General features: G+C 43.0%; 1 protein-coding gene across 1 annotated transcript in view; it reads left to right on the forward strand.

Annotated features, from left to right (window-relative positions):
* PXK (PX domain containing serine/threonine kinase like) overlaps positions 1–24,489 on the forward strand; it is a 111,123-nt gene extending 86,634 nt beyond the window's left edge. Inside the window, exons 10-18 of the mRNA XM_007937279.2 lie at positions 420–581; positions 998–1,115; positions 2,351–2,429; positions 5,431–5,479; positions 7,511–7,588; positions 8,106–8,192; positions 8,646–8,715; positions 12,002–12,064; positions 24,272–24,489. Of these exons, the coding sequence (XP_007935470.1) occupies positions 420–581; positions 998–1,115; positions 2,351–2,429; positions 5,431–5,479; positions 7,511–7,588; positions 8,106–8,192; positions 8,646–8,715; positions 12,002–12,064; positions 24,272–24,489 (924 nt within the window). The remainder of the gene's footprint in view (positions 1–419; positions 582–997; positions 1,116–2,350; positions 2,430–5,430; positions 5,480–7,510; positions 7,589–8,105; positions 8,193–8,645; positions 8,716–12,001; positions 12,065–24,271) is intronic.
* Positions 24,490–24,700: the final 211 nt, after the last annotated feature.

Raw genomic sequence — 24,700 nt, forward strand, 5'->3', positions numbered from 1 at the left:
CTGCCTGAAGCACTGACATGAGCGTTTACGTATCAGTCTGGGAGCATCAACACTTTGTCCTGAAGAGACTTGGCCTGTTAGGATCAGAAAGTATTTAAAGCAGAACCTTTTGGCATCAAAGCTATTAACCCTAAGCTGACTCAAGGCTGCTACTCTATTGTTAGGAATTAAGAGAGGTAGGTGTTGTATCTCACAACTGGAAGGTGTCCAGTATCACGCTCTATTCCAAAGAAATGGATAGAGATGGCATTTTTCTTGGAATGTCCCCAGTGACGTGTTTGCTTTTGTTTCAAAATACATTGACTTAAAAAGGGAAGTTTAACTTGTGTTATATCTGAAAGGTTTTAGAGTAGGGGAGTGTAACCTATAGACATTTTGTATTTGGACTGGCTTACAGTTATTTGTCTCTGGTTGTTTAGGTACTAAAGTTTCTACATGACAAGGGATTCCCTTATGGACATCTTCATGCCTCCAATATTATGCTAGATGGTGACACTTGCCGGTTGCTAGACCTTGAGAATTCCTTATTGGGCCTTCCTTCCTTCTACCGATCCTACTTCTCACAATTCAGGAAAATCAATGTAAGTTTCTGACAGTAACGAGGCAGTAGGTTGATTTTTAGTTATAAGTTGTCCCCATGGCAGGACCTATGATCTGCCATGTGGGAAATAAGCACTAAGCAGGGAAAGGTACCGTTGGGTAGGTCAGACCTGCTGGCCTTGGTTCTCCCACTGAGTAATGCTGTATCTCAAAGAGGCTGAGTTGAAATGGCAGGTGGGGCAGGGAGGGAATAGAGTCACTGATTGAAAAACCATGGAGATAACCCAGTCCTTGGGTCAGAGCAATGCCTTGTAAGCTTTTACAAAAGGCTTTGTATCATTCAGGAGTGTGTTTGCTCTTGGGCCCTGTTTCTCACTGGAAGCCTGGGGCTGGAGCATTGGGGTTCATAAAACCAAACAGAAAAGTGAACATGCCACTGCTCTGTTTTCTTCCACAGACATTGGAAAGTGTGGATGTTCACTGCTTTGGCCACTTACTGTATGAAATGACCTATGGACGACCACCAGACTCAATTCCTGTAGATTCCTTCCCTCCTGCACCATCCATGGCTGTGGGTCAGTATGAGGTTTGGAGCCATCTTCTGGGCCTCACTAATCTGCAGAACTACTCACTACTTTGCAGAGTCTAGGAAAGACCAGAAGATGTTGTCATCCCTCACCACTAGACATTCTTCTCCAATGTAAAAGTATGCCAGATTGGAGTAATTTACTTAAATACACTAAAGTGAAAATTCACATGGCTTTCCCATTTGTGAGGCTATCTGACACCTCAGGGAACTTTTTGTAAAAGTTTAGAAGCAGAGGATATCAGGAGAAGAACGGCCAGCATGAGTCTAAGGACAGGTTTGGGGTGCAGAAGCAGGCAGGAGTCAGGAGTCAGACCAGAGCTGGAGTGGAGTTTGCAAGGAACAAGGGAGCCATGGGCCAGAAGCCAGGCAGATAAGAGCTTTGCAGACCCAGTGGTAGGAGAGACAGACAGGAATATAAGACACCCAGGGAGATTGAATCTAAGAGCTTTGTCAGTATTACCTGAGAGGGCTGTACCTGAGAACCAGAGGACAGGTACATGGCACCATGAGGAAGGAGGTATGGAGGAACTGGTGTGGACACATCCAGGGTTCTTTCTATCCCATCCACAGCCAGCTCAGTTAGAACCTACAGCTAGAGCAGAGAGAGGGGAGGGGAGGGTGGCTTTTGGACCACTATGCCTTCGAGTATAGGAGTCAGCCCTTCATCAAACGTTAGTTTTGTGGTCAAATGAAATCAAGAGAACAGGTCCTGAAAGCGCTTTGTGTTGAGTTTGAACAGCTGAAACTGAACGGTGACCTATGGGTAGAAAAATCCAACTGCTTTTGTTTATAGCATGCAAGGTGTTGGATGATGACATATCACCATTGGCATTTTGTGTGCTGGTTTTGATTAAAAGCAGACAAGCATCAAAATGTCTTTTAGGTTTAGAATTTTGCTTTATGTAGTGTTTACTTCTCTTTTAAGAGAGCAAACAGTTTTATGAATGATACCTTGAATCTACCCTCCAATTATTCTTAAAATGTAATTTAGCTTTCCATCACCATGTGGTTTCTGAACCATTTATTTTGAGTCATCCGGTAACATCAATGTTGCCAACGTTCCCCATCCCCATGTATGCCATCTGTCTGTGTGTGAAGAGTTTTGACACTGTCCTGATCAGCCTGCAGACAGTTGTTGCAAAGTGGTGTCAAACTTTTCATCACCGAGTGGATTTGCCAACTTGTTCCGTGGAACTAAAATGTGTATCTGTTCATTTCAAGTGGCCGTGTTGGAGTCCACGCTGTCTTGTGAAGCCTGTAAAAATGGCATGCCTACCGTCTCCCGGCTCTTACAGATGCCGTAAGTCAATCCTGTGCCTTGTTTGGGATCGTGATAACTATGTTAAAGACTGAGCCGCCATGCCCATGCATGGCATTATAGTAGATTGCAGTCCTCGCAGTGTCTAAGTGACCTGCATGCTGACAGTCACTTGCAGCATGACTTCATGACCCTTTCCTTGTCTTGTCTCTGCTACCTTAGTCTGATTACTTGCCTTTAACGTGAATGTTATTTCATATGTATCTTTCCTCCGTCAATACTATTAGTGTATGTGTGTTTGAGTGTGTGTGTGCACGTGTGCACACGTGTGTGTGCAAATGCTCAGACCCAGTTTAGGAAATTCCTAAGGGGGGTCCTCCCAAGCATCTCTCTTTTGGATCCTGCTTCAGCATAAGGCCCCAGCTGTGGAGAGTTCACAAGTCGGCAGACCTTGGAGGGGTCTGCCTTTCAGAAGAAGGGCAATGTATCTCGTCTCTGGGCTCCCATGCTTTTGTTTGTTCAGTTATTCATTGGGTCACGTTTATTAAACGTTTAATGCACGCCTAGCACTGTGCTAGGGGCTTAGCACTCAGAAGATGTCCTGTTTCAAACAGAGTTTAAATAGTGCTTTGGACCTTTCCTTTAGGTACATTTTCTATTCCTTCATGCAGCAGAGTGGTTAAGAGGAGGTTGGACAGACCTAGGGGTAGGCACCTCTACCTGGGTGACTTTGGGCAAGTTACTTAATGTCTGGAAGCTGAATTTCCTCAACTGTAAAATGGAGACAATAATACTGCTCACCTCAAAGGTTGCTAGTAGGACTTAATGTGACTCTGGTATAACACCAGATACTTAATAAGTGCTTATTAAATATTAGTTATGAGTAATATTGATTCAGGAGCTCTGGTAGCATAGTGGCTAAAGCACTTGACTGCTAACCAGAAGGCTGGCGGTTCAAACCCATGAGCCACTCCTCGGAAGGAAGGTTGGGCAGTCCTACTTCCGTAGTGATACTGCCTCGGAAACCCAAGGAGGGGTCGCTATGAGTCGGGTTTGACTCGACGGCACATAACAACAACAACAACAATATTGATTCAGCGTATATTCATTGAGCACCTGCTATGTGGCATACTGACATTGTTTTCAGGGGCCTGCACCTTGCCTTCAAGAAGGCGGAGATAGAAAAGGGGAAGGTGAGAAACGGGATGAACATTTGTTGAGAACCTGCCCTGTTGCCATGCAATATACTAGGTGCTTTGTCTGTCCTAGCTTACTATATGATAGATATACTCAGCAAACAATAATGTGGGAAAACAAGGCAGGGAACACTGTAAGTGCATGCAGCTACAGTTCAGAAGAGGTAGAGATAACTCTAGGTTCCTATTCATTCTTTCAACAAGTATTTACAGAGGACCTCCTGTAGTATGGTTAAACACTCAGCTGCTAACCAGATAGTCAGTGGTTTAAACCCACCAGCTGCTCTGAGGGAGAAAGACCTGGTAATCTGCTCCCATGAAAATTTCAGCCTAGGAAACTATGAGGCAGTTCTGCTGTCATATAGGGTCATTATGAGTCAGAACCAACTCAACTGCACACAACAATAACTATAGTATAGGCTGTTCTAGGTCATGGGGATGCTGTGATGAGCAGAGCAGACCAAGCTCCTGCCCTAAGGATGTGACATTCTAATGCTCAGCAGCCACGAGAGCATTGGCCTCTGAAACAGCCACCATTAATAACAATGTAAATATGGGAAAATACATCCAATTAGGGGGAAAACAAAACCTACACAAACTTTTGGAACAGAATTATTTGTAGTTAGGGAACAGCCTGTACACATGATGATTTATTTGAGTTTGCATTTGTAGCCCCCACTTCGAAGCTCTGGCATTTTCCTCCTTCAAATATTTTTTCTTCACGTAAGTCTTTCTACTTTATGGGCTGCCGGCCATGAGAGGAGCATTTGAAGAGATTGAACTATGTTCAATTTAAGTTTGTTTTCTGGAAGTAAATGGACATGTGGTCTGGGAAGGGGGGGTGGAAGTTATGTCCCCACCTCCAAAGCCATTCAGAAGAGTACTGTGGGAGAAAAATAACACTGCCATTTCTAATTGTGACACATTTCCTGTTTTTCAAAAAAGTGAAATGTACAAGAAAGGACTCATTTATAGCCATTTGGGCACTGCCCTGCAACCAGTTAAATTCTTTGTTTTATCCAAAGAATTTAAGAATTACTCATGCTATTTTTTATAATAACATATGTTTGAGGAGAGAAATCATGTGACCTAAAAGTTGCTATTTTTTTAAGAGAGCATGAGAAACACTTTTCTTACAAGAAAATTATTTACTTGTTAGATTAAAATCAAGACAATTCCTTTCCACTTACTTGAACATTTTTATTCTAGTGAGTTCTAGAATAAATCTTATTCTCCTCTGAGGCAGAAAAAGAAAAGAAAAACCAGTTATTCTGTTTAGAAATATCTACTCTATACATTATTTGTAAAAGTAATGTTTTTCCTAACTATTAATTAAATACTACATAGAATTAGAGCACTGTTGCCCATGGTAGGAAAATAACTTCCAGTACAGCTTGCCCCTTGTAATACTTAGGAGGTAAATGGGAGTGGGGATTTCCCTAAGGTCACATTGTATGGCCTATAAACTCCTTTGAATTTGTTGATAAACATAAATGGTGGATTGAGCTGGAGTTATGCAGCAGGGAGACCTCAAGGACTAAAACCAAAACCAAACCTGCTACTATCCCATCGAGTTGTTTGCTATTCAGAGCCCCTATAGGTCAGAGTAGCACTACCCCATAGGGTTTCCAAGGCTGTGAATCTTTACAGAAGCCAACTGCCTCTTCTCTCCTGTGGAGTGTCTCATGGGTTTGAACTGCTGACCTTGGTTGGCAGCCAATGCTTTAACCACTATGCCACCAGGGCTCCTTCCTCAAGGACTAAAGGTGTCTTAATTTGTTTTGATCCTGTTCTGAGAGTGTACCTGTTTTAAGAAAGATTTTTTTCTTTCTTTCATTCCTTTACAGATTATTCAGTGATGTTTTACTAACCACTTCTGAAAAGCCCCAGTTCAAGGTAAGGCAAATCACATCATTCTTCTTTGTGATGTAAATAAATTGACTTTGAAACTTTGCTTTGTTTTTAACCAAAAAGAAGTTACAATATTTATAGTAAGGAAAAGTTGGTAATACTCTAATCTACAATTAGAGAATAGTTTAATAGTGTGTAATAGATCTATTTGACAGCTTATTTAATAAAAATAAAATTTATACAGACTTTATAATAGCATGGACAATTATTATGCTATGGGCTAAGGGACAAAAATGAATATAAAATACAGTTTGTAAAAAATATCTGTGTCTAGAAAAAAGACTGAAAGGATATATCCTGGGAAGCAGTGGTGTTGTGTAGTGTCTTGGGCTTTGGAGTCCAAAGTACCAGGTTGATGCCTAATTCTACTCTTATATTCCAGCCATTGGTTACCAGCCATTTATTTATGGCAGGGTTTCTCAACCTCAGCGTTTGACGTTTTGGGCCAGATAATCTTTGTAGTGAAAGGATGTCCTCTGTACTGTAGGAAGTTCAGCAGCATCCCTGGTCTCTACCCACTAAATGCTGGTACTAGTCTCTATTCCTTCTACCTCTCAAGTTTAACAACCAAAAATTTCTCTCCCTGGACAGTGCCAAATGGCACCTGGGGGCCACAATCACCCCTAATGGAGAACCTAGTCTTTGAGTGTACACTTTTTTGGTGTGTAACATTGGGAAATAATACCTATTCTAAAGGCCACAGTTGTCATTGAACAACTAGGTAATCTTTGGGAACTCCTGGTTGAGGGCCTAGTTCTCATCAGTGCTCACTGTCAGTGTTGTTTGGAGTGGTAGGGTGAAGGATAATTCTCTTTTTCCTCTCTGTATTAAAAAAATCTATTATGATGAAAGTAACAGAAAACAAAAATAAGGTGAATTTAGAAGATTATCTAAGTGAGAGAGAAGCTTTCCTCTGTCCTATTTTGCCAGTTAGAGGAATTGTGACAGTAGTAGCATCTTCAGATCTGGAGGAGGAAAGAAAAAACATTTCAACTCACCTCTTTTTCTTCACTTAAACTCCTCAGAAAACATATTCATCCTTGTAAATAAACAGGCTCTCTCCAACCCCAGGATTCCTGCTCCCAGGATTTAGGAATTATGATGTGAGCTAGCTCTTCCTCTAAGCCAGAGACAGTATGATTTTAAAATATAATATGGTTTTAAAAACCAACATACATTTCTTTTATATACATTGGCCTGTTGGGAATATGCATAAGAAACTGGTGACTCCAGGGGTAGGAGCTAGAAGAGAGACTTTTCACTGGGTAACCTTTTATACATTCTGACTTTTGAACCTTGTTTTATCTCTTCAAAACATTTTTAAATTTAAAATTTAAGATCAAAAAGCTCAACATGATCTGGGTTTGTGTTTTCTAGGCCTGGACTTCTCATATTTTAAAAGCTCATAAACAAACCAAGCTACTGTCAGGAGTTATCTCCCAACAGAAGCAGCATAATCTTGTGAAATTCAGGAAGTAAATTTTTTCTCACAGGGACAATCCCTGGGACTATTTGAAGCTATAAAAGTATTATAATTACTTGAATTTTTATATATCATGTTTATTTATGTTATAATGTTACGTATAGCTCTGGGGGCATAGTGCCTAAGGCACCTGACTGCTAACCAGAAGGCTGGTGGTTCAAACCCACCAGCCACTCCTCGGAAGGAAGGTTGGGCAATCTACTTCCGTAGTGATACTGCCTTGGCAACCCAAGGAGGGGTCGCTATGAGTCAGACTCAACGGCAGTGAGTTTGTTTTTTTTTTCATTGTTATTTAAAATGCTAGAACATTTGTTACATATATTTTTACAAAAATAAAAGTGAAAAAAAAAAAAATGCTACAGAGATAAGTGTGCTGGGGATACCAAAACCATCTGGGGTAGGATTTGTGCGGACAGCTCACAAGTGATTTTATTCCAGATGACCTCCTTCTTGATAAACCCCTCCTTCTTTGAAACTAGGGCCTGAGAGACTCTGGCCATTTTACTCAATGGGCTATGTACTTTTTCTTTCAGATTCCTACAAAGTTAAAAGAGGCATTGAGAATTGCCAAAGAATGTATAGAAAAGAGACTAATTGAAGAACAGAAGCAGGTAAATTGCTAATTCTGTTCCTCATTGCTCTTTGTTCTTTTAGTGTCCCTGGCCTTGGCAGATTCTGCTGTGGTGTTCACAGTGGTTGGCTTTTGACCAATTGCTCATCCCAAAAGCATCTCCTGCACACTTGCTCTGAAACACGTCCAGGCTAGATGCTAGGACATAGAGCTGAATACCTTACATGGTCCTACCCTCCAGGAGCTCAGTTCAGCAGGAGAATCAAGTATGTCCACAAAGGGTGGTTGGTCATCCTGTGTGATTAGGGCCACACTAGGAAGTGGTGGAAGACACAAATGGGCCATGCTCTAAAGGTGCCTGGGGCCACACTTGTCTTCTGTAAAAGAGAAAAGGCAGCAAAGAACTCAAGGACGTGAGGAAAGTGTATTCTCCAACATACTCTTTTCTCAGACATCCGAACCCCAGTCAGGGGACTGACATGCTGGGCAAAGAAAGAGTTTTTATACAAATAATGTAGGATATGCTTACATTTGTGATGGGTTGTGGTCTGTTAAAGATTCACCAGCATCGAAGACTGACAAGAGCGCAGTCACACCATGGCTCTGAGGAGGAAAGGAAAAAGAGAAAGATCTTAGCTCGAAAGGTAAGCCTGTCTTTCTGTGTTTCCTCTGTGAATTCTTGATCTTATATGAAGAACATTCTAGGTGTATGGTACACATTTAGTTAATGGAAGGTTTTGTGCTATATCTGCTTGAAAGCTAAAATTATTTCCAGATGACTGGTTTGCAGCTTTTAAAAAAGAGCCACATAATATCAGCAGAGAAATGGACCATATAGTTTCCTGGCTCACTGGGCTGATTGTAGCATACTATAATTGGGGGAAATGATTGGCCTGAGATAGTAAATTCAACATTCTTGTTTTTATTTCCCCCTTTAGTTTTGGCTTGTGGCTTCTTTGCTGTATTAAGTTATGAGGCCAAATATGACCTTGTTTGTTACTAGTTTAACTTTGCGGTAGGAAAATATTTTTTATTCTGACTTTCAGTTTCATCGTATTTATTCATTGCTTTTCCTCCCCCTTCTTCCATTTTTAAAGAAGTCAAAACGATCTGCTGTTGAGAACTGTGAAGAACATTCAGCGAAATACAGCAATTCCAATAATTCAGGTAACTGGTTATGGATTGTGATGGGGCCCAGGACCCAGAGGTCAGGATCAGGAGACTTTGTAAAGAGGTTAGATTCTAGTGGCCAGTATAGTAGTGCATGTAGAGAACAAAAGAGCTCTGTCCCTAATAAACAACTGAGACAGCTCATAAGCTCACAGCACTCAAGGAAGAGCAGGAATGACCTTAAAGACCATTGGGTAGTCTAGCTTCTTTACTGATGCCAAGACTTTATCAACCCAAGATGCAGGAGTATTAGGCATGGATGATAAAACGGACTGAACTTAAAATGCAAGGCTTCCTGTCTTTCGATAGAGCCTGCCTGAAGAGAAATGACCTTAAATCCTGCCCTCTGCTTTGGTTCCGATGTGGTGGAGGGGTATGTGTGGGATGGCAAGAAGCATCATCCCAGAAGGCCTCAGATCATACAGAGAGCACTCTTCTGCAGTTGGCAGTCCTTGTTGCCATTTTTGGCTATCCCCTTGCCCAGCTCCACTGGCCTTGGGCTTCAGTGTCCCCATTTTGGAATTCAGATCCCTTGGCTCCTTTCATTTCTTCTGGCTTATGAATCTGACGTAGAGTTCTGCATAGAGAAGGGGAGGCTTCCTCTTTACCTAGACAGTTATGGCTCACCCTTGGGGGGTCAAGGGAAGGGCAGATTTATATTTTGTTAGGCTGAGGGATAGCTGAGTATTCTTTTGAGTGGGGAAGTGACCTAGCAGAGAGGAAGAAGCTGAAGATGAAAAAAAGAGAATGAATTGGGGACTGGGTCCCCACGAAGCCCAGCTGTCAGTCTCAGCTTTGGAAAAAGCCCATCCATCTCTTCCTGTGGAACAAGGTGATGAGGCAGAGGCATTTAAAACTGGGAGGGAGGAAATTGAGGGTTTTCACAGCTCATGCATCTCAATGAGTGAGGAGTCTTCAAAGGGTGTGAGGAAAAACTATGTGAGGTGCACAAAAGGTCAGGATACAGCCCCAAGGGATGGACTACCTGTGGCAGGTAGTGATGGGCACAGCTGGAAATGGGAAGAGTTAAGATAGAGAAAGATCATGGACTCCAGAAGGCATCATGTTGACATCACTGCCTGCAGAGTCCAGGCCAGAGAAGGTTCAGATGGAGACAGAAAGGAAGAGAAGGAAGGGAGACCCCAGGCTTGGAGGTTCCAATGAGGGCAAAGGCAGGGTCCTTGAGAATGGAGATGGTAAGAGAAGGGCAGGAGACTGTTGTGGCCAGTGGGTTATTTCAGAGTTTGAGGTCTGTCTTCCCCTGGTCTAGGGGATGGGCATGGACCAGTCATCCTTAGGCTGAAGCTTGTATCTCCAAACAGCATGTCTAACTAGGAGTTGTTCTATTCAGCACCTAGTTTTTTATAAGGCAGAGAAAGCCTGACTGTTCTTCACCTTCCTGAGGACCCACCTGCATGCAGGGCTCTGTGCTGATGGTGTCAGATGGGATCCCAAGTGCCTGCAACCAGTTTAGGTAGCAGTTGTTAGTTGAATTGAAACATAATCCCAAACCCCTATTTGAATCACAGTTCAGCCTTCTCCCATTGAAATCTGTATTGTGCTGCAAAGCAGGATGACAACAGCCTGGGTTGAATTTTATTTCCTTTTTTGGCAAAAAAACTCTCATATTTTATTGGGAACTGAGGGAATATTGCACGTAGTGGAAAGGTATTAAACTGGGAGGAAGTGTGATTTATTAGGGCATTTCTTATAATGCCCATTGTCCTTGAGGCACCAACATGTGTTGTGGATAGTGAGTGAAGTAGTGCTTAGAGGCTTGACTTAACCAGAACAACTAGTTTGACTTCTCAGAGGTGTTTGACAGTAGTCCTTCCTTTAGGTGTGTATGCCCATCAACCCAGGAAGCATCAGATTATGAAGCTTTGGTTAAGCCTTGGATAACACCTCTGTATGTGAGAGGGGGCTTATGTAGGAACCCCCATCTGCTCATTGGGGCTTCATCTAGGTCAGGCAAGAGGATCTTTTCTAGGGATTTCTAAGCAATGGGGAGATCCTGAAAACTTGGGAATATTTGAAATATAGCACATTTACTAAGTCTAGAGAATGTATGGGAATATGCCCATTGCTTTAATATAAATAAAGGAACTCTGGTGGTGCAGTGCTTAAAGCATTTGGCTGCTAAATAAAAGGTCAGTGATTCAAACCCATCAGCCACCCCATGGGAGAAAGATAAGGCAGTCTGCTTCCGTAAAAATTTATAGCCTGGATTCAATGGCAGTGGGTTTGGTTTTGCTTTTTAATAGAAATAAGGGTGCTCAATGAATTTCAGGTAAAAAAAGGGCCTGGGAAATCCACAAACTGAACAGGCTGACCCTACCTATCTCATTGAATGTCAAACCAAACCAAAATCTGTTGCCATCCAGTCAATTTGATTCTGACTCATAGTGACCCTATAGGGCAATATAGAACTGTCCCATAGGGTTTCCAATGCTGTAATCTATATGGAAGTAGACTGTCACATTTTTCTCCCACAGAGAGGCTGGTAAGTTCAAACTGCTGACCTTTTGATTAGCAGCTACGCCCTTAACCACTGTGCCACCTGGCTCCTACCTCATTGAATGTACCTGTTGATAAAATGGAAATCCTGCAGAACACACTGCTGGGTGGATGCTGTGGGAAGCTCTACTTTCTTTGGGAGGTCCCCATGGGACTGCCCTGTGTCTTGTGGCCTCTGAGATATGTTTGTTTTTACCAGGGAGGAGCTTGGGGTCTGGTAGAAATACCGTAGCCAGTTGCATAAGCTGGTAGTTGAGCAAAATTGGTTTCAAAACAGGGAAGGTTGTGGGAGCACTGGGAAGCATTAAGCCTTTAGTGGCCTGGGAAGGAAGTGTATCTTGCCCTGTGGTCATCTGACTCAGTCTCTGAATTTTTCTCTCCCGTCACCTTTTACCAGTTGCCATTGAGTCAATTCTGACTCTTGGCAACCCCATGGATCCCTGGTGGTGCAAATGGTTCACGCACTCAGTTGGTAACTAGAAGGTTAGAGGTTTGAGTCCATCCAGAGGTACCTGGCAGTCTGCTTCCAAAAGATCAGCCATTGAAAACCCTATGGAGCACAGTTCTACTCAGACACATATGGGGGGCATCAGGAGGTGGAGTCAACTCAGTAACAACTGTTTTTTGTTTTTATAATCACCTTTCACTCTAAAGTCTACATACTAAACCTAGTACAAATTCTCAGATGTCGATGGGTCCCAGGTCAGACCAAATTGCACATGTTTTTCTTTAGTCCCCATGAGGGTTTCTCTGTGTTTTTTCTTAGCAGGCTCTGGGGCCAGCTCGCCTCTCACGTCCCCATCATCGCCGACTCCACCCTCTACAGCAGGTTAGTAATGGAGGTAAAGTTACATGCCTGCCTCCTCCTTTCCACCAACATAAGGAGAATTGGATTGGTTCTCTTCCTGCCTTGGTGCAAGCATTTCAGGGTTAGGTAGAACCAGCTTTCTCAAGAGAAACCAGTGAGAGTGCAAAGAAGCAATGTCATTTGGGAAGGGTGATGGTCTAGATTTCCAAATGTAGATTTCATAGGGAATGGATTCAAGGCCACTAACCACCCTCTGACTCAAGCTTGCTCTCTTTGCTGAAAGGCCTCATGCAGGGCGCCTCAGATCACAGCTTGTCCTGGTAGTGCTGAACTGAACAAAGCAAACACTGCTGCCTAGGGGCCCTGCCCTGCCAGAGTCTACTTCTTCTAGAGCCTGTCTATAACGATGATTTTGTCATGGTGCAAATTTGATGAAATGCCTAGGTACAAGAATGAAACATGCCATTGTGTTTCTGATTTCCTGACAACTGTTTGTGCTTGGTTTCATTCTGTAATACATTTAGTTACCTGAATATTTGTCTGTGGCTGGCCGTTGCATCTCCCTTGTGAACTAAATCAGATACTATCAGTTTTGTTTGAAAAATGTAAAAAGAATATATTTTGGGGAGTACTTATAAAAAATAGTCTATAATTCTGTGAAGAGGACTCATAAGACTATCTTTCTTTTCTATTTGGTCTAAAAATGGAGCTCTAGTGGCATAGTGGTTAAGGCATCTGGTTGTTAACCAAAAGGTTGGTGGCTCAAACCCACAAGCTTCTCTGTGGGTGAAAAACTGATGAAGTCTGCTTCTATAAAGATTTATAGCCTTGGAAATCCTATGGGGCAGTTTTACTCTGTCCACTAGGGTCACCGCAAGTCAGAATCAACTCATTGGCAGAGGATACTTGGACTAAATCTTTCTCCTAACCATTTTGCAAGCCTGGGAGAAACACAGTGGGGTACTAGTGTCTCCTTCAACTTCTTAAATGAACCAGTGTTCTGGATGTCCAAGGAGCTGGTTCTGCCACTCAGAGTTTTTCCACTGTGCTTGGAAGGGTCCCAGCTGTTTGAAGAGAGAGTCACTTGGTGAAGTTGATTTATGAGTTGATGATACTGTATTCATTAAGCTGGCACACTGGAACTGCCAAGAGCATTATCCAACTGCTCCCAAATGCTTCTAGCTGACCTTCCTGAAGTGTCAGTAAGCCAATGCAAGGTGACTGGTTTGAACGACTTATTTCTGGCTGAAGATGGTTACCAGTGGCTTACTGCAGAATGTTCTGGGGCCAGAGCTTGTTTTGAGGAGCAAAGTTCCTGGCTAATAGGGATGGTATTCTCTTCCCTGAGTTTGTCAGCATCTTTTACAAGAAAACTCTCAGGTATTGGCCAAGATAAGAAATAGGCTTTTGTGTCTTTGGTAGAGGTGACCTATATAGGCTGATCAGAAATTTCTAGAGATTCGCTGCCTAGACCATGTTGAGCCATTTTCTAGAAGACAAGTGTCTTTAGGATATTAAGTTCGCACCATTTAGACATATTAAGGAGACTAGAAAGAATCCATGTTGTTTTGTGCAGTGAAGTTATTGCAATTTATTGTGACCCTATAGGACAGAGTAGAACTGTTCCACAGGGTTTCTTAGGCTATAATCTTTATAGGGGGCATATCGCCAGGTCTTTTCCTCCCACGGAACAGCTGCTGGTCTGAAACCATTGACCATTTGCTTAGCAGCCAAGCACTTTAACCAGTGCACCCCCAGAGCCTTTTAACACAGGGGGTATCTGTTGAGTAGTAGAGTGTTTCACTGTGTATCTGATGTGGTCCTGGGAAGTTAACTGATACGTCCCATCTGTAAATTCCATGGGGTATTCACAATCTATTTGGAGTTCTTTTGAATCCTCTAATTTACCTGGGTTTTGAATGTGAACTTTCTCATCCAACAGCAGGTTTGCGTGAGATGAGGTAACTTTTAGAGAGAGAGGAAGAAAAAAGAGAAATCTTTGTCATTATAATTATGTTGGAAAAACTTGGTCTGAGGTGAGTGGAAGCAGTAGGGGTCATTACTGTGAATTTGATAATACCTACCCTGAAGGCTCTGGTGGCATAGTGCCTAAGGTATTTGACTGCTAACCAGAGGTTGGCAGTTCAAACCCACCAGCCACTCTGCAAGGCTATTTCCGAAAAGATTTACTGTGTTGGAAACTCAAAGGGGGTCACTATGAGTCAGATCGATTCGATGGCAGTGGTTTGGACCCTGAAGGCTCTGGTGGCATAGTGCCTAAGGTATTTGACTGCTAACCAGAGGTTGGCAGTTCAACCCCCCCAGCCACTCTGCAAGGCTATTTCCGAAAAGATTTACTGTGTTGGAAACTCAAAGGGGGTCACTATGAGTCAGATCGATTCGATGGCAGTGGTTTGGACCCTGAAGGGGAGTCGTGAGGATTCTGAGGGAAAACATGGGGAGGCCCCAAGTATAATGCCTGGCAGAGTAACCGGCTCCTAGCAAATACTGGCTCCTTCTTTCCGTTGTCTTCTTTTTTGTGGATGAAATTACTGACTCAGTCCCAAAGACTGTGTTCTGACCTCTACTGGGCATTTACTGTATAACACATCTCATAAAAATGGTAACCAATATTAAGCAGCATTTGGCTGCTAACCAGGTCAGTGGTTCAAACCCATCAGCTGCTCCCAGAAGGAAGATGGGACAATCTACTTCCATAAAGATTTACAGCCTTGGAAACCCAATGGGGGTTGCTATGAGTCAGAATTGACTCAATGGCAGTGAGTTTAATATTAAGCAAAGGAGCCCTGGTGGTGCAGTGGTTAAGTGCTCAGCTGCTAATCAATGAAAGGTCATTGATTCAAACCACAAGCTGCTCCTCAGGAGAATGATGTGGCCTTCTGCTCCCATAAAGATTAACAGCCTAGGAAACCCTATAGGGTAGTTCTGCTCTGTCCTATAAGGTCACTGTGAGTTGGAATCGGCTAGATAGCATGGAGCAACAGCAACAATAAAATTAAGCATTGCCCTGTCAGACTAGCATTTCAGGCCCTAAATGGAGCACCTACAATGAGTTTATTCATTGTTATTCAGGATGCATTTATTGAGTACCTACTATGTGCCAGGCCCTATGCTCGGAACACAATGCATATGAGCAGAGAGACAAGGCCCCAGCCCTCATGGAGTCACATTTCCAGGTCCTCTCAGGAGCTCCATAATGATAGACGCAATTGAGGCAAATACTGCCTTTGCAGCCCAACCATGGTACATTTTTTCTCCCAGTAGTTTCCCTTCTTAAACAAAGGATCTCCATGTGAAAAACTAGTCTACCAAAAAGCAACAACTTAAATTTCTGTTCTGTGCAAGACATAGCAGAAATACACACAGGTCACCAAATCCAAAGGAGGTGCTTAGTAAAACCTTGCTGATGGATTTGCATAGGCTTGCCCTGCCTTCAAACTTCAAATGGTATGAGGGCAGGACTCTCAGCTTGGGACTGGCACTTTGGGCTGGCCAGCTCCTACTTTGACTGTTCCCTCCTTCTAGGACAGGAAGCAGGGCCTCTCATTGGGCTCATCTTTCTTGCTTGCTGCCTTTCTGCATGCTGCCTGTCTTGCTGCTGGAATCACCTATACTCTAATTTACATCTTTATTTCCAGACCAAGTTTTTAAAAAAGCATGCTTATCTGGGAACTGCATCAAGGATAGTGTCTTCCATCTTTATGATGATGAAAAGCCATGCTCTCAGGAAATAAAGGAAAATTCACTTCCCACTGCTAGTATTAAAAAAGAAACATGCTAATGGCAACACATCAGATACAACCCAATCCGGGAACCCTTGAGAACTGCACTGAGTTGGGGAATCGAATCTTGAGGGCCACTTCTGGGGCAAGTCACTTAATCTCCCTACATATCAGGTTTTCCATTTGTAAATGAGCATAATAACAGTGTCTGCCTCACTGGGTTCTTATGAGGATTCAGTGAGTTAAATGTTGCTCAAATACTTTCTTTTAGAAAGATCAGCACAAGGCTGGTCCCTATGAGACGGAGGTTAAAGATGTCCCAAATGTCCAGCTATTCCAAACTGCTGTAATGCTCCATCTTCTCTAACACCAACTCCTCTTCCCCTCAGTATTCTCCCTCTCGTCTTAGGGTTCTTTATTTCACTATAATGTCTCACAGAACTCATGCCAAAGAAATGGCTCACATGGTTGTGGAGGCTGGCAAGTTCCAAATCCATGGGTCAGGCATTGGTCTGGAGGATTCTTCTCATTCACATGGTTAGAGGGGCTGAGGAACCCAAATCCTCAGGTCAGATGACAGGCTGCTGTCTCAAGCCCCAAGAACCAGGGGTCAGATGAAGAACCAGATGCAAGATCCAGAGCAGGATAGTGAGCTTTGCCAGAGCATTCATCTGTATCAGATGCAGACCACACCTTCACAGAAAACTAACGGTGAAGACTTGAGTCTCACCCTCTAGGAAGGTGGTGACTCAAGACTCCCACCCTAATCCTGCCTCATTAACATGACAGATAACTCACTCCAAAATGGGACCATAACCATAGGCATAGAGGCTAGGATTTACAATACATCACAAAATGAAGGACTATGGCTATAAGGGCTGTATTAAGTAATTCACTGCACTGGACATGTGTAAAGGGCTTAGAGCAATGCCTGGTATACAGTAAGCTTTTGGCATACTTAATTACTGGGGAACCTTGAAGGAATCAGTTTGCACACTTGGATTTTAGTTACTTCCAACTGTAAAAAGCACAGGAGTTGAAGAGATCGTCTCCCAGGCTCCTTCTAATTAAGCACACTCTAATTCCTCTGTGGAGCCTACTCCTTGGCTGCTTCCTCCATGGTACATCAAGACCAACAGATCAAGTTAGGCAACTTCAGTTGGACAGCAGTGCCTTTCTTCTTGAAAGCATCTGCTGTAAGCACATTTCTGGTAGCTAAGGGTGGTCTTAAGCTAAATTACTTTTAGGATGGGACATGGCAGGTGTTTCTAAGTGAGGGGTCTTGAACCCTTTTTAGCAATTGCTGATGGCTCAAGCCCCTCCTTTTTCTTACTGTAGCTCCCTCCCTGGAACCTACTGTTGAGGTCCTTACCCAATTGATGGGAGAAATATCATCTCCCTGCATCTGGTGGCAATTCCATTCTATGAGGCAGGATTTTCTAAAATCTTTTTGCTGAGACATTCCTAGCACTTTCTTTGCTGCTAAAGGTTATGTTTTCTACTTCTGGAAGGTCACTCTTTCATGAACTTTAAAATTCCTTACTTATTTCATGGTAAATGTCACCAACTAATATTTACCCTCTGTATTCAGAGAGCCAAGTGGTTTAGAAGGTCCCAATTTACACACATACACACAATCCATTCCATCGCTTTTTTTTTAAAACCAGGTTTGCAAAAGAATATTTTAGGAAAACTAAGCAAATAGGAGACTCTAAATTATTCGTTTTTATTACTGGTATGTAACAGCTATTTTGAGGATTTATTTTGTGTCAGGCACCTACATGATTTATAGTCATCACTTTATTTAATACTCATGGCCCTCCACCTGGTCCATAAGTAGATTATACTGTATGTCCATTTCACAGATAAGGAAACCGAGGCTGTCTTAGAACTAAGGGACTTGACCAAGGTCACACAGTTGGGGAGTAGTAGAGATAGGGCTCAAACTTGGCTATTTGTTTACTTAGCCCAGAGATTTGTGGTGAGTACCTGCTCTCTTCAGGATGCCCTCCAGGGCCCATGTTTCTAAACACTGAGCTCAGGGGAATGGAAACAACTCTTTGAATGTAGAGTTAGAAAACCAGCTTAAGTACACCTCTATCACTTTCTACCTGTGACCTTGGACTAGTCATTTCTCTTCTTTGAAGTTGTTTTTGTTTCTTTTTAAGAATTCCTGTTCTTTAGTAAGTAGATAGGTATACAGCCAGGTTTGCAGAGAATGAAGTGTTACCAAGTATGCACAATGCATGTCCCTGCAATCAGAAAATTCTAGCCCCTCTTGTAATAGCATATAATTTTAAACAATGATTTTGAAAAGAGAGAACTGGCAGTTTTGAGAAACCCCAGTCTGTAAGAGTGAATGTTGAGAAAGGCAAGTTTAGAATCTGGAGAGCTAAAGGAGGGAAAACAGCCCAGTGGGCACAGAGAGTGAGTGGGACCTTAAATAACAGGAAAGAAGGCTAAGGATTAATAAGACACAAAGAAAATGACTTTATTTAGAATCATGGAGCTTCTGGAATTTGCCTGGCCAAGTCAAAGTCTGAAACCCATTGCAGGCTCAAAATCGACGTCTGGCCGTAAGAATTACCTCTTTTTCTCACAAACTGTACATACCTAAGGCACTTGACTGCTAACCAGAAGGCTAGTGGTTCAAACCCACTAGTGGTTCCTCAGAAGGAAGATTGGGCAATCTACTTCCGTGGTGATACTGCCTTGGAAACCCATGGAGGGGTTGCTATGAGTCGGGTCCGATTTGACAGCACATAACAACAGCAACAACATACATACCCACATAAGCCACCATTTTTTTTTGCAAGAACAAATTGGCCCTGCCATGTATCCTGGAAAAGTGTAGTGGCTTGTGCTCTTGCTGCCCACTGCTGCAGCCTGCTGGCCCACTCAAAGCCATCCTTCCCCACTCCCAAGCCCAAGGGTATGGGCTCCTCCCCTTGTGTGGGTAAGGTGGGCAGGGCAGTGTCCCCAGCATCCTTGGTATCTTACAGAACTTGGTCTGACCCCTCTCCCCCACAGGGGCCTTCCTGCCCCCTCCCCAGGAAAAGGAGTTTTCCTCTCAATAATGGGATGGAGTTGGTTCATTAGGAACTCGGTTTTACTGTCAGGGAATGCTCTTATCCTTCACATTTAACCTGGAATCTAGCCAGTTAAAAAGACCAAGACAAGACGTTTGTCTAGCTTTTTCTTTTTTTAATGGTTTTATAGGCTTAAGTGAGATAACGCTGTTTCCTCTAGACCACTAACTGCCTAATTCAGCCTCCAGACCACAAGCTTTCAGGGAAGGTCCCCTGCCCCTTCTCAGGAGGCCACCTGCTGAGGAGCTCCTCCTTTGGCCTGCACTGTGCTCAGGTGAACAGTTTCACATGTTTCTCAATGGTGAAACCCATGTGAAACTGTTTGCTACAGATTAATAATAACTAAGTACAAGTAAGCCCGTGCTTATCTTGCTTATTGGATAATCCTCCCCTGCCTATGCTCCTTCCAACTTTAAAAAGACAAGTCTCTGTCTTACATTATAGAAAATTTACTTGAAGAAAGGGAGTTCTAATTTTTCTACCCTCTTGATAAGCTGTCCTTACACAGTAACAGAACCAAATACATTCCCTGTACTCATTCCACTTTTCAGGGGAGGTAGTACTTCAGGAAGAATCTGAAGTGTAGTGCTTATAAATCACAGGCTCAGAAAAAGAATGTGAAAAAGAAAGTGGTTCATTGTTAGTACTTTTGCCATGTTCTAAAAGGGTCACAATCGTGTTTACAAACCAGTGCATTTTGTGGTTGATGTAAATACCTCCAGTTTTACAGTGAGAATAATCAGCATGTGACTCAGACTAATATTTTACTGTCTCTTACTGTTTGATCAAATGACACTAAAATCTGAATAATGACTTGTGTTCCTTCTTTCTCTCTTTCTCTTTGCTGTTTTCAGTAGAGCATGCACCATTTTGAACGTGAATTTTCGGTAAAGTAAGCTATGCTGATTTCTCTGACTTTAAAGATGCTCTGTTTCTGTATGTGAAATGGGACTGTGTGTCTTAATTACTGAAGTGATGAACAAGTGGGAAAGCAGATTTGAGACTATTTCCTTATCTGAACATTTAAATGAAATACAGCATCTTTAAAAAGCACCCCCAGTGATTTCATTTATTTTCATTTCATTTTCATCATGCCCTTCAAAATCTTCATTTTTCACTGTAATTTTAATTTTAAAATATAGCTTTCAAAGGAGTCTAAAACGTGCAAACTCATTGCATGGCATTTGGGCATATTTTAATTTTAGAAATCATGTCTCTCAAAGTCCTTGCTCCTAAAATCTTGGTTCCTAGTTACTGCAGTGGAAGGGATTGGTATTAGGCAGTTGAGTTCTTGGTTACAAGGGGACAACTTACTAGCTTTTATAACTGACAGTAGGGAAAAATAGATCTTCTCTTTAAGCATCCTTAATAATTCTCCCAAGAGCTGGAGGCTGCCAGCTTCTAGAGGTCACACTCTCCATTTTCTCCTGAGGGTAGCTCCTAGGTCTGGTGTTGGTTGGCGGCCATTAACCTCCCCACCACTATGTGTGGACCACAGAAGAACTCAGACCCACACAGACTGCTAGACCTCCCCCTTGCTGAATTTGGCCACAAGGAAAGTGGACCCTCAGATGTCCTTTCCACAAGGCTTTCGAGGGCGTTTCTGACAAGGAGTTCTTCCCTTACCACAGCCATCTGGTCTGGTGGAAGAGATCCTGGAGAGGGTAGAGTAGCGGGGTCTCAGGGTTTTTGCTTAAAAGAAGGTGAGATTAGAGAGATCAGGACTGACTTAATTAGGACATGGGCGTGATGCTGAGTCTTAGGTGCCTGGCGGGAGTAACGCTTGCAGGCCATACTAATACTTTTTGCCACTAATACTTTTTGCATGGGATTGACCATACAGAGAGCTGACTCCACAGTCAGCCCATGGATGTGGGAGGGACATCTGGCTGTCACACTGATCATCCTGGCAGTAGCACCACACATTCACATTGTTTTATTTTCTTCATGACCATTCAGTGTCCTGAGTTGCTATTTATAATTATAAATAAGCTCTCTGGGAGCATTCTCCATCCTGTTATTGCAGGCTGCTATTTTTAAAAGATGTGTGAACTCAGTAATTGATCTGATATGGAATCTGTCAGGTCCTGTCTGTAGCCTGGGAATAAGGGATATCAGAGACCTCTTGGGGCTTGAAGAGGGATGGGAAGAACACTCCCTCACATTGGAGGAAGTTGGGAGCTCAGCCTGTAGGCGGTTGTTACCAGGTGTGTCACATGCCAGAGAACACTCTGAATTTGGCCCTTGTTAAGTAGCACCTGTGGCAAGCCCTGAACTTGGTCCTCTGTCCAAACATCTGACACCCTTTTTTAGATAACTTTATGTAACATTAGCTCAAAAATATAAGCAAAGCTCATTAATCTTTTACTCAGCATGTTATGGCGCTACATGAAAATTACAACTGTTCTACCTTGCTTTCACTGATGAAAATTGGTCTATGATGAGTTCCAAGTCATTTTTTTCAGTTTCTTCTTTTTCTTTACTCAGCAGAACAAGACCATACAATCTGCCTTGACCCATGGAGGCTCTGAAATATAAAAGTATTAGTTTAACTTGCTGAATTAATGTCTCACAGCTGGTGATGGAAATTGAGATGGTTAAAAGAAATTGCTCGGCAGTGCCCTCCCCCTTCAATTGGCACCCAGGGCACATGCCGAACTTGCCATACCTTAGATACACCTCTGCCCCTACCTGCCATCCACCCCCCTCCATTGTAACCTATATGTTGTAACTTAAGCCCCAGTGGACCATTAGAAGGAGCTGCAGACTATGGACAAGGCAGAAAGACCCAAGAAAATTAATGGGCTGGGGCCTGTAGAAAGGGACTATGAGTTCCTGCTTCATCCAGCTTTGATGAGCTGGTGGGTTAATTTCTAGCCTTACTTGCCTGATTGTATGGTATGCATCAAGATCTGCTGTAGTTGTCTCAGGCTCAGTAAAAAAGACTAATGGGACCTCAGGCCTTTTGGGAGCAGCCTGGCCCTTTGGGAGCAGACATCTAGGTAATCTTGCTTCTTATCCTTTGAATTAGCAGCCTTTCATTTAAAGAGATCCTCAGCATCCCATTTGCTTTACAGGCACAAGGTACCCTGTTGCACTTTGGACAGTGGATTTATTTACACTGCCTACATTTTCAAAGAGATCTGTTTAAAATGGCAACAGTATCAGCCTTTACTTGGAAAATGAAGATCCAGTTAGTGAACCCCACCCCAAAACTCCATAACTCTTGTGGTAGTCAGTTTGTACACTTTTTATTTCAAGTGCCTGTTAATGAGGCCAAAGTTAAGAGTTTCTTCCCCCGAGGGCCAAGTGGTTATATTTTGTGCCAAAGTGTAGGTCCCTAAGACCCATTTCTAACTTCTTAGAATCCTGGGCTGGAGGAGAGGCTGGTCTCCAGATGGCCGGTTTCTTGCCTTTAGTCAAGTGCTGTTGCAGCCCAGAACCTGTCCTTAACCCAGCAGTGACTCATTTGCCAGGGATGAAAGCACAAAGCTGAGAAGCAGAAACCCTGGAGCCCCTGGTAGACACTGGGTCCTCAATGTCAAGTCCAGATACCACTGGCCTCTTGTGGCCATTGGTTGGGAGAGCCCGAAAAGAGGCCAATGTGGTCCCCATCCACTCCCTAATGGGCAGAGCTCACTCCTCCAGCACTCCGGGTGCCCAGTCAAGAGATTCAACTCTGAATTCCAAGAGCCTTCAGTGGCAGGTTCTGCTCCGCCTAGTGTTTTCCTGGTCACTGTAGGAAAGTTCCCTCCAGAGGAGTGTGTACATCACATACTCATTCGCCCTGGTTTTCTCACCTCAACAGTCATTAGAGATCTAAAGGCCTTTTTTTCTTTGTAACCCTCTAACATAAAGCCGTGGAACATACTCATTTGTTAGTTTTCTGTTACTGTACAGAGCCAATGAAAATGAGATTTTGTTCATTTTGCCCATTTGTTTGTCTTTAATCTTTGTGTTGCTACATTATCACTGTTTGAGATTTTCAACATTTCAGAGCATGAGTATGTGTGTTTGTGTGATTTTTAAATTTCAGCTGCCTTAAGTTTGGGTATATGATGTAAAGGAAGGTAAGTGGTTTTCTGTGCATTGTAAAAATTTAACTGTTTCCTGTCACACTCTTTTTTTTTTTAAAAAAAAAAAAAAAAAAAGATGTGCTTATCAGTTTCTTAGTGATCCTGAATTACTCATCCATATGAACTCAAGCGGTGATTGGGCTGTTTACCTGTTATCTCCACAGCTCAGTAGCCATTTTGGGGAAAACCACCTAGCAGAAAGTCTCCTTGGTGTAGCCCTAGGAGTGGATGGAGGGGAGAGACAGCCACAGATGGCAGAGTCACAGAGAGCTGCAAGGTTCACAACAGATGGGGCAACTTACACTGTGGCACAGGAAAGTTCTCTAAGACAGGGCCTTTTCTGTCCTCAGTGATCATTTTGTCCTACGAGAACAATTCATTGACTGATTCAGAAATATAAAATTCAAGTTGCAAGTGTTTGTGTGGCTGGAAGCTGAAGGAAGTTTTAGATACCTCCAGTTTCCCTGCCCTCCTTCACTGGGGTAGAGCTCAACATTCTAGTCTCTTTTGATGCTCCAGCAAAGATACATGTATAGTGCAGTTCCATCCTCTTCCTCAGTTGGACCACAGTGGACAGAACAGTGTTTGAAGAAGACTCATCCTAGAGAATGCTATTACAAGGAAGAGGACCCTTCTACCCCCTGCTATGCGTTGCTAACACTTATTAGCATTTTATATTTCTTTAATGCACCTAATAGGAAATAATTATTCAAGACAGACTTCCCTTAGGAACCCATAACCTAGCAGGCACTGGCTCCTTGCCAAGAATCCTGAATGGTTTGTCACTTTATATTAGATCACATCCTTCAAACATTGTGTGTTTTGGAACAGCTCAAGAACTGTTCATCCCTTATTAGTAATTGATATGCAGGTAGCCCAATTCTATGCATACAGATGTCTATCCTTAATTACTAGTGGAGGAGCAGGTGAGCTGCCTCAGACCTGGGTAAGCAGTTGATGAACTCTTCTTTTGAGACCATGACTAAAATTTGGAAATGGGGTATAGCCTCATCTATGCAGAGAGAATTATCATTGTGTACAGTTTCATATAGTCTGTGATACATGTTAAGACAGTCTTCTCTCATGTGACCATTATTTGGGGAAAATGGCCACATTTGATTCATTCTCCCTTGATGTTTATAGCTTTGTAGTTAAGTATTTAAAAAAAATAATAATAATCCTGGGATACTGGATAGTTTGGTCCCTGTAAAGGAAAACATTTGCAGTCACCAAACACTGTTCTGCCCAGGCCTGAGCAGTAGCATGTGTGCAGGATGGGTTGGAGAGGTGAGCACTGACTGCCTCCTTTTTCCTCTGCAGGCATATCAGCATTCCCTCCACCTCCTCCACCTCCGCCTCCACCTCCACCACCAGCAGCTCCCTTGCCTCCAGCCAGCACTGAGGCACCTGCACAGCTCCTGCCCCAGGCTGTGAATGGTGTGAGCCGCGGGGCCTTGCTCAGCTCCATCCAGAATTTCCAGAAAGGAACTTTGAGGAAAGCCGAAACCTGTGACCACAGTGCTCCTAAAGTCGGCTGAAGCTTCCTGTTTACATGTGGAGGGAAAAGCTCTTTTTTTCCCTCCTACCCCAACCCCTCAAGTACCCTCCTCCTGGATAAATCATTGCTGAGCCAGTACAGCCACATACTGTTTTGCAGGTACTCATGTAAGCAGCTTTTCAAGAGGGAAATACTCTTCAATTTAAAAAGGCAGGCAGGCATTGCTGCCTTAAGATAAATATTTTGCTCCT

This window comes from Orycteropus afer, unplaced genomic scaffold (assembly GCF_000298275.1).
Source record: "Orycteropus afer afer isolate SDZICR_OR568_19922 unplaced genomic scaffold, OryAfe1.0 scaffold00041, whole genome shotgun sequence".
Taxonomy (NCBI): Eukaryota; Metazoa; Chordata; class Mammalia; order Tubulidentata; family Orycteropodidae; genus Orycteropus; species Orycteropus afer.